General features: G+C 45.3%; 1 protein-coding gene across 1 annotated transcript; it reads left to right on the forward strand.

Moving 5' to 3' along the window:
- Nucleotides 1-7,450: 7,450 nt before the first annotated feature.
- On the forward strand, nt 7,451-10,129 carry RPL37A (ribosomal protein L37a). The gene is made up of 4 exons (XM_066345674.1): nt 7,451-7,511; nt 7,900-8,028; nt 8,569-8,651; nt 9,994-10,129. Exons 1-4 carry the CDS (start codon nt 7,509-7,511, stop codon nt 10,055-10,057), a joined length of 279 nt encoding a protein of 92 aa, XP_066201771.1. The 5' UTR covers nt 7,451-7,508; the 3' UTR covers nt 10,058-10,129.
- The last annotated feature ends 296 nt before the right edge of the window (nt 10,130-10,425 follow it).

Consider the following 10,425-nt stretch of genomic DNA (forward strand, 5'->3'; position numbering starts at 1 on the left):
GCCTGTGCTCCTCTTGTCATTACAGGGATGCTGGTCTCTTTCTAATCTGAGAGTTTCCAGGCCAAGGGTGTTTTTCTTTCCAACCTCATAATGTGTGGGTTTGTTTGGGTCTTTTTTTTTCTTTAAGGATTTTATTTTATTGATTTTACAGAGGACGGGGAACAAAAGAGTCGGGGGGGGGGGGAAGAAATACCAACTCGTAGTGGCTTCACTTCAGTTATTGATTGCTTCCTCATTGTATGTGCCTTGCCCAGGCAAGCCCAGGGTTTCAAACCAGCGACCTCAGTGTTCCAGGTTGATGCTCTGTCCACTGAGCCACCTCAGGCCAGGCTGTTTCAGTCATAATTAACATTGGCTTTCCTGGTTGAGAGAGAGGCAGTAGTTTGTAGTAGTGGTAATTCATGCTCTTTAAATGGTGAGGTGCCTCCTACACAACCCTCAAAATACGAGTTTTAAAAATTGATTGACTCAACAAGTATTCATAGAGCACCTAATATGTGCCAGGCACTGTTCTAGGTGCGGACAGTAATTCGCCAAAAAAGGGAGAAAGTGTGCACCTTTGCAGAGGTTCTCATATCATGGGAGAGGCAATAGTTATGCATCCTAGGAAGAAAAAGTAAGGAGGTAAGGGTTAGAGCAAAGGTTGAGAAGCTTTTTACTGCACATAGCCAAATAGTAGATATTTTTGGCTTTCTGAACCAGAACATCTCTGTTGGAACTACTCAATTCTGTGGCTATTGTGTAAAAATAACAATAGGTAATCCGGAAACAAATGATTATGGCTTTTCCATAAAATTCTAGTATGGACACTGAAACTTGAATTTCGTAGTTCTCATGTATCACAAATTATTACTATTTTATTTTCCATCACTTAAAAATGTAAAAACCATACATAGCTCGTGGGCCACACAAAGGCAAGCAGTGGACAGGGTTTGGCCTACAGACCCTAGTTCGCTAACTCCTGGTTTAGAGCGGCACTATCCGGTATGGCATAAGTCACATATGTGATTTTAATTTTCTAATAGAGAATTTCAGAAAATAAAGAAGGATCAAATCAATATTTTATTTAACCAGACATATTCAAAATATTGTTATTTCAACATATAATCACTATTAAGAAATTGAGAAAGTTTACATTGTTTTGTTTTTTCATTCTAAGTCTTCATTGTCCAGTGTGTATTTGACACTAATGGCACCCAGTCCCTGTTTAGGGAACCCAGAGATTGCCCCCGCGGATCTCCAAGGCACATTGTATTTATACCATGTAGCCTATATATTTTCAGGTATACCATTTGAAATGCGCCTCTGAAATTTATTGAGGGCCATCCAGCCATTTCTGTGTGATTCGGTAAAAGACACTTGGGTTATTTATATAGAGACTAAACACCTTTGGGTTTAAGGCAGGGTTTCCACACTAACTTCTGTCCTTCACAGCCCAGCCAGGACATGCACACCTGACACCATGCTGTTTTCTGGAAATGAAAAACATGTGGGCCTATCTCACCCCATTCTGTCACTGCCATCAGTTGTCCCCTTCAAAGGTTTTACTAAAAGTTTCCCCAGCTCTCCTGGCACTGTTTCTGCCTCCCTCACCAGGGTCATTAAGTGGAGTCTTGTTCCCTGAGTGACCCTGGTTCACTTCGGCCCCCGGGGCCCGGTGTCGGGGAGATCCCGTCAGCCTCCGGTCAGCCTCCCGTCAGCCTCCCGTCAGCCTCCGGTCAGCCTCCCGGTCAGCCTCCCGTCAGCCTCCGGTCAGCCTCCCGTCGGCCTCCCGTCAGCCTCCCGTCAGCCTCCGGTCAGCCTCCCGTCAGCCTCCGGTCAGCCTCCGGTCAGCCTCCCGTCAGCCTCCCGTCAGCCTCCGGTCAGCCTCCCGTCAGCCTCCCGTCAGCCTCCGGTCAGCCTCCCGTCAGCCTCCCGTCAGCCTCCGGTCAGCCTCCCGTCAGCCTCCCGTCAGCCTCCGGTCAGCCTCCCGTCAGCCTCCCGTCAGCCTCCCGTCAGCCTCCGGTCAGCCTCCCGTCAGCCTCCCGTCAGCCTCCGGTCAGCCTCCCGTCAGCCTCCCGTCAGCCTCCGGTCAGCCTCCCGTCAGCCTCCCGTCAGCCTCCGGTCAGCCTCCCGTCAGCCTCCCGTCAGCCTCCGGTCAGCCTCCCGTCAGCCTCCGGTCAGCCTCCGGTCAGCCTCCCGTCAGCCTCCGGTCAGCCTCCCGTCAGCCTCCGGTCAGCCTCCCGTCAGCCTCGACGCACTCCTGCTGGAATTAGTCGCGCCTCTCCCATCTCGGCCTTGCACGAGGCTCTTTCTAGGGCACAGGGAGAGCTGGGACCGCTGGCAGGCTGTTGCCCACCCCGCTGGCTCTGGGGTTTTGCCTTGTCTGTGCATTCTTGTCTGCTGGAGCCTACGTGCTTTAGGAAGCTCTTTTTAGGTGAAATTTAAACTGAAAAGAGGATAAAAAGAAGTCTAACTATTTTTTTTATGCCATCCCCTCACTTCTTATAAAGTTCAGATTACAAGGTTAAAAATGGCTTGGAAGCTGAAAGAGGTTGCAGCGGCGCAGTCTGTCATACTTAGGTCTTCCTTCGGTCTCTGCATTTTCCTGCAGGGTCTCGGGAAGGAAATGGATTCCTAATCACACTGGAAAGCACGGAGAAGCTGTGAGTCAGTCTTTTGAGTATCATGACAGCCAACATTTAGTTGATTTTGCAACACCTGCTCACATCCACCCCCCCCCCAACACATTAAACAGATTTTATTAAGTACCACGTACTCTTCCTCTGCTTTTAATCTTCCTTTTTTGGGGATAAAATATACAAAAAAGTTTACAAAATGAATTTACAGCTTAACAAAATAAACATCTGTGCAATCATGACCCCAAGGTTATAAATATACTACCTTCTAGAAGCTTTATTGTTTGGCTTTTAATATTTAGATTCTACAATCGATTTATTTTTGTACATGGGGTGACGTAAGGTCAAGGTTAATTTTTTTTCCATATGTGTCTGCAGTTGTCTGAGCACAACTTACTGAAAAGATTTTCCCTTCCTGTACTGTTCTGCAGTGGCTTATTTACTGTTACAAATTTGATGTGAAAATGAATCTAGAAATGTATAAATAAAAAAACCCTGGTTGTGCAGTGGATAAAGCGTCGACCTGGAAATGCTGAGGTCGCCGGTTCGAAACCCTGGGCTTGCCTGGTCAAGGCACATATGGGAGTTGATGCTTCCAGCTCCTCCCCCCTTCTCTCTCTCTGTCTCTCCTCTCTCTCTCTCTCTCTGCCTCTCCTTCTCCTCTCTAAAATGAATTTTAAAAAAATTAAAAAAAAAAAAACACAAAAAAAAACCCTGACAAAGTCCTACATTCTCATTCCTGGTACACTTAGCCCTACTTCCTAGAGGTAATAACTAACAAACAATTTGAGATGGAGCCATTGGTAGTATATTCCCAATGCATCTAATTATATAGAAATATGCAGCTGATCCTTGAATAACATTGCTCCGTTCAGTGTCCTTTCATTATAACATTGATCATATGCCATAGGAACTTAACTTTCGTGCATGTCAATTATTCTGTGGTAAAATTGGTTTTCTTATATGTCATTTCACTTAAAGTTACAGAACCAATCGATGATACTATGAGGACTTATAAGAATTTGTTTTTATACAAACTGTTTCAAACTCTTTATATTGTAAATGTCTTATTTCACATAATATATTTGGCCATAGTTTCACATTGATCTATCTTATCTAAGAGGTGCAGTGTAACTCCCATGTCTAATGGATGTATTGCCTGTATCTATGCTCTGAAACTTCCATTAAAACAACAACAACAACCAGAATGCGTTTAAAGTAAATCTGGGGAGAGAAGGGAGAAAGGAGAGAATCCATGTGCTGAATGCATATCAGACACTGGATTCTTTCTAGGTGTCCGGACTCTGCCTTGGCAAGCCTTGGCCCCTTCTTGCTGAGTCAACCCTTCCCTGTGGAGCTGGAACCACAAGGTTCTCAACAATTCTGTGCAGACCTTCTCTTGTCTGTGGGCAAGCAAGGATTCTTCAGGAAGGAAGTGAAGGAGCAACATGGAGCCTGGGCATCCGGAGTAAAACCTTTCTGTCTCCAGCATGGGATGAGTTTGGGGTGATGCTTGTACCTCAGATTTCTCTGAGGGACCAAATGTTCCATATGCCTCCAAAAGAACTAGTTGACTCAACAGTAAAAGATCACTTTTCTGGAAGCAACTTTTAACTTATTTTCCTAATGGTGAAAGTGAATTTTGAGTGCTTCTGAGAAGCAGGGGTGACTCACCAGAGAGTTTTACTGAGATTTTTATGGGTACACATTACAGTTAATAAGCTGCACACCTGGTGGTCCTCTGATGGGGATGGAGATTTATTAGCCTACAGCTAAGATAGATTGAGATTTTATGAGAGGCACAATTCTCTGAAGCTACTGAGAGCTGATTGCATGAGAGTGCTATTTGTACATCCTCAGGCTTGCTATTTAAAAGAACTGTTCAGTTTTGACAAAATTGCTCTGAAGTCGAACCATTTCCTCCTACTATGGAGCATCTCATTTTCAGCCACTCTGTTGAATTCTTACTGATGCAGGGGGTGGGGGTGGGGTGGTGTAAATGTCTCAATGATGCTCTGGCAGACTCTACAGCCGGCCCAGGAGACTGCTCCTCAGCTCGGGCTGCCCTAGCAGGAGGCTGGCCATGCTCACCCACTCACCAGGGCAAGCGGGCTCCACTGCTTGGCAGGGAGGCACGGACTGGGACATTAGAGGGCTTTTTAGTTATTTATTTATTTTGCTTTTTAAAATTTTAATTTATTATGTTTACATAGATTCTAGTGTCCCCCTGAATGCATCCCACTCCCCCGTGTTCCCCTCAATATTCCCATTGTCCCCCTCCCTGCAACACCCTCCCCCTTTTCCTCCAGGATTTTTCCTGCTCAAGGGCTTGTTATTTTTTTTTTCAGCAGTCATTTTTTATTTATTTATTTTATTTTTTTTTTCCTGAAGTTGGAAACGGGGAGGCAGTCAGACAGACTCCCACATGTGCCCAACTGGGATCCACCCAGCATGCCCACCAGGGGGCGATGCTCTGCCCATCTTGGGGCATCACTCTGCCACAATCAGAGCCATTCTAGTGCCTGAGGCAGAGGCCACAGAGCCATCCTCAGCACCCGGGCAAACTTTGTTCCAATGGAGCCTTGGATGCAGGAGGGGAAGAGAGAGACAGAGAGGAGGAGAGGGGGAGGGGTAGAGAAGCAGATGGGCGCTTCTCCTGTGTGCCCTGGCCGGGAATCGAACCCGGGACACCTGCACGCCAGGCTGATGCTCTACCACTGAGCCAACCGGCCAGGGCTCATTTTTTTTTTAAATTTTATTTATTTATTTATTTTTATTTTTTTTTTTTTACAAAGACAGAGAGTGAGTCAGAGAGAGGGATAGACAGGGACAGACAGACAGGAATGGAGAGAGATAAGAAGCATCAATCATTAGTTTTTCATTGCACGTTGCAACACCTTAGTTGTTCATTGATTGCTTCCTTATAAGTGCCTTGACCGCGGGCCTTCAGCAGACGGAGTAACCCCTTGTTCGAGCCAGCGACCTTGGGTTCAAGCTGGTGGGCTTTTGCTCAAACTAGATGAGCCCTCACTCAAGCTGGTGACCTTGGGGTCTCAAACCTGGGTCTTCTGCATCCCAGTCCGACGCTCTATCCACTGTGCCACCACCTGGTCAGGCTTGTTATTTTATTTTAACACTCTTTCTACTAGTCTGTTTTTGCACCGATCTGACTACATTGTTGTTTTAATAAGTTTTCTGGGTTCAGGGCATAGTTTTGGTGGCAAGGTTTCCAGAAATCATCCTCCAAATGCAGTGTGTTTCTTTACTGGAAAAGGAGGGACTTGCTCCTTGGGCCCCTTGTTATGCTTCACCTTGAAGAGAAAAAGGGCACATAAAGCCTGTGATGGAACTAAGAGACCTTGAGCACATCCCACTCCCTTAAAGGACCTCAAGGTAGCAGTAGCTGTGACTGTAGGAGGTTCATTTTGTTCAGTGTCAAGGAATTAAGGAGAAAAGTGACAGGCATATTTTTAAGGGAAACTAGGAAGTAGATCTGTTGTCCCCTAAGTATGGCAGAAGAGGAAACAGCATTGAAGAGGCACCAAGAGACATTGAAGTCATGTCTTACTACCATCATCTTGACAATAATAACCACCACTTAGAAATACTCCCCAGGCACTTCATAAAACTTATTTTATCCTCCCAAGAACTTTGCAAGAGGTATGGGATACTCATTCTGCAGCTGAGGAAACAGCTTGAATCATGTAACAGTTGAAAGAGCATTGGTCTGGAAGTCATTTATTAGCTGTATGACCTTGGGAAAATCATTTGACCTCTCTGGGCCTCAGTTTCCATTCTGGGGTAATTATCTCTAAAGCCTGTTTTAGTTCTGACATAAGTGGATTGACTCAGACAAAGTAAACCCTTTACATACAAATTCATCTCATCATCACACCACGCAAGATACTACCTCCCATTCAACAAGTATCCATTACCACAGACATGCCAGGCTCTCGGCTGGGTACTGGGATGCAGATGCAGAGGTAGACACATTGGCCCTGCCCTCAAGGAATTGACTTGTGGTGACTTTGGCTATATATATATATATATATATATATATATATATATATACACACACACACACACACACACACACATATATACACACATACACACACACACACACACACACACACATATATATATAGAGAGAGAGAGAGAGAGAGATTTGGCTTTATATAGAGAGATAGATATATATATATCTATCTCTATATATCTATCTCTATATATCTATATCTATATATCTATATTTATATCTATCTATATATTTTTAATTTATTGAGTTTACATAGGTTATATATATATATGTATTGCATATATATATATAGATGTAGATAGATAGACTTGTTTCAGAAGAGTTTTAGATTTATAGAAAAAAATTTGAGATACTTCGGACAGTTCCCGTACTATTAACATTTTACCTTTCCCCTGTTGTTAACATCTTACATTAATAAGGTATATTAGAGTGGAGCCTTGTGTTTTAGTCACCAGTGTGCCAGCCCCCTGCAGAGGACCTGCCTTCTAAAGTTTAGACGATATGATGTAGAAAAAATTGCGATTTGTAATCATATGGTTAAGCACTTCTTCTCTAAGCCAACAGCCAGTGAGCAAGTCCCTTAAATTTGAATCTTTCCTTGTTCATAAATAGAAGAAATGGTACCTGCATTGCACGATTTGTGAGATATAAGACAATATGGATGTGTGAAGGTGCTTCGACTATAAACCTGTTCTTGCAGCACTCCCCAGGAAGCCCCGCGTTCGAGGAAACCTCCGAACCACAGAGCTGAGATCCTAGCTGGGCCTCACACTCACTACTTCCGTTTGTCGGCCTACAGCCGCGCCTGCGCAGTGCCGTGCTTCCTCTTGGGTTCCGACATAGCTTGCGGCGACATGGTGAGTGTTTGGCTTCGGAAGGCCTAGACGTCTATCCATCCGCATCTGTCCTTCCCCCGGTTTCTGCTTCCTCACCCACCTCTGCTCGCTTGCCCTGCCCTGTGTCCTCGGCTTCTGTTCCCTCGCCGCTACTCTCGGATGCCGACTGCAGCGGAGGGGCGGGGCGGCTTGTCGCGGCCTGGTCTGTTCGGGTCGGGTTAAGAGGGAGCCCTCGGAACACGGGGCTCGCCCTGGGCCCAGTTTGCGCCGGGATGGAGTGGGGTGAGATTAGTCACCGGCAGGGGCTAGGTGGGTGGAGGAATGGTTACGGAAGCTCAGGTACTTGGAGTAGGGGCAGGCTCCGCTCCTGGGTCCTAATATTCCCGGTTCCTTTTTTAACTCTTAACAGGCTAAGCGCACCAAGAAGGTGGGCATCGTCGGTAAATACGGCACCCGTTATGGCGCCTCCCTCAGGAAGATGGTGAAGAAGATTGAAATCAGCCAGCACGCCAAGTACACTTGCTCCTTCTGCGGCAAAGTACGTCGGGTTCGGGGGTCCGGGGGGGGTCCTGCCCCTGGCGGCCCTTTTTGAGGTTGATGGACAGTGCTGGTTCTGAGCTGCTGAGCAGTGAGAATTGCACACACTGTACGAGCAGTTACAGTAGACACTGTTACTAACTTCAGATCTCGACAAAAATTTTCACTTGCGAGGACCGCTTGGGAACTAACGGGTAAAAAACTAGGGCAGAGTCGGAGCCTAAGCCAGACCCGCTTGGTGGAGAAAGTGGTTCTGTCGGTTCTGTCCGCTGGAGTTTTAGACATTTGTATGTCCCCCGGGTGCACAAGTCCTCATCGCAGCAGCCCTTGGTTTTGCTGTGTGGGGGTGGGGGTGGGGCCTCACAGCTGGCTGTATCACCGTGAGGAATGCAAATTTTGCATTATAAAACTTATGGTTGTTAGAAACACATAACCTCAGTAAATATGCCAGTTTGCATTTTCTAGCGTAAGATAGACTCCTGGGTGTTTCTGAGATAAAAGTGTTCCTTGGATCCTAGGTACAGTTGATTGTCTTTTGCAGACCAAGATGAAGAGGCGGGCCGTGGGCATCTGGCACTGTGGATCCTGCATGAAAACCGTCGCGGGTGGTGCCTGGACCTACAAGTGAGTTCGTTTCTTCGGGTGTTTGACAGCATGGAGCAGTCATGGGTCCAGGTTTAACACTGTGTGTGGGCTGGTGTCAGTTCGCAGGACCGAGAGAGGAAGGAGAGTCGGCAGGGTCCTCGTAATGAGTGCTGTCGTGATACTGTACGGGTCTGTTAGTGGGACTGAATCTGTACTGAACTTTGACTTTCTTTGCAAGCTGTTTTTATAAAAATTAGGGGGTTACTTAGCTTGTTACTTTGTGTGGAAACTGGAGGCCTGTCTGGACCACCACACCTTTGCCCCTCAGCAGTGCTGGTTGAACCACTGAGACCCCGACGGAGGCCAGGTGATGCTACTGAGAGGAACTCTGCCGGTCTCGATTGCGTGGCCTCTTAACCCGTTGAGTAGTGAGTCTTTTTCATGCTTGCTGACCCGGGGAGTGAGCTTTTTTAATCTCAAAATGAGATTAGTTCCAGTTCCAGTTTTATTAAACTTAAAATCATGTTTGTTTGATAACCAGTTTATGGAAACAAGAAGAACATACATTTGTCTTTTTTTAATGTTGGCTTACACATGTACGATGGTACTCTGGATGGTCAGGAGGCGCGAGGACGTACATGAACGTTCATACTACTCAGAGGGTCAAGGAGACTCACTTCTGGAAGTTGGAATTCTTTGGTGACTCTGCAGAGGTCTGATCAGGGCACTGACTGCTCGCCCGGAGGCTGAGGTTTTCTCCCTCTAGCCAGTGTCTCGACTTGTGCTGTCCAGATACGGTCACCTCCACATAAAATGATTGGGCAGGTGTGGTTGAAAATTGGGTTTTTAGTTTAGGTTTTAAAATGAAGTACTGTAAAATTGAAAAATGTTAAAGTAATTATAATGGATATATTGATAGTAAGCGCCTTGTGGGGCTTTATGAGGGCCGAAGGGAAGGTGGGGAGTAGGGTGTTCTCTTGGTTGTGATAGTAAAATGAAAGAGCGTTCATGTACCCATGATATGGGGTAGGGTGGTTACGCATTTTTTGGGTTCAGTGCCTGAGTCATAGTCATTATAGACATTTTAATAGCTGTCTTTCCGAATTGTTTTTTATTTTCAATTTTTTTTTTTACATTCTGTTTTTAATGAGTTTAGGTCATCTCTTGGCAACCATTCTTCTGTGTTAATTTTTTAATGCTCTTTTGTCTGAGAAATCAAATGCATGAGATTGCCTGTCTCATTCTGCAATAGTCTGATGACATGACTTTAGGGCGGCGGCGTCATCAGGATTGTGATGTAAAAGTGAGGCCGGTGCACGCACTCGCCGTTTCACGTCAGCACAGTTAACTATATTGGGACCAAATTTGTTTGTCTTTCCAGCACCACCTCTGCAGTCACAGTCAAGTCCGCCATCAGAAGACTGAAGGAGTTGAAAGACCAGTAGGAAGGAGCTCCACCATTGGAAACACTGCTAGCCTAAAATAAAATAAATGGGTTAATTTATGTAACAAAGTTACTTTGGTTTGTTAATTTTATTGATTAGGTGTTCAGCTTCACAGTGTATTTTGCTTTCTCAAAAAAAGACTTGGAAATTATATCCTTCCAACTTTTCTGCAGTTAAATGATGGAATGTTTCTAAAGGTAGAATGGACATTCACTTCTCTTAACTTTGGTGTTTTGTCTGACCAGTATTATGACCACCTTAAGAAAACATTGTGAAACCATTAGAATTTCAGACAAATTTTGTACATATCTGTACCATTCTCCATTTTTCAGTTTGCTATAGATGGTCACACTAATTGCAAAGTCCCT

The sequence above is a fragment of the Saccopteryx leptura genome, chromosome 7 (genome assembly GCF_036850995.1).
Source record: "Saccopteryx leptura isolate mSacLep1 chromosome 7, mSacLep1_pri_phased_curated, whole genome shotgun sequence".
NCBI lineage: Eukaryota > Metazoa > Chordata > Mammalia > Chiroptera > Emballonuridae > Saccopteryx > Saccopteryx leptura.

Coding starts and splice junctions, on each gene's coding strand:
- RPL37A (XM_066345674.1), top strand. Junction 8,029..8,568: donor CTTGCTCCTTCTGCGGCAAA/GTACGTCGGGTT, acceptor TGTCTTTTGCAG/ACCAAGATGAAGAGGCGGGC. Junction 8,652..9,993: donor GGTGGTGCCTGGACCTACAA/GTGAGTTCGTTT, acceptor TTGTCTTTCCAG/CACCACCTCTGCAGTCACAG.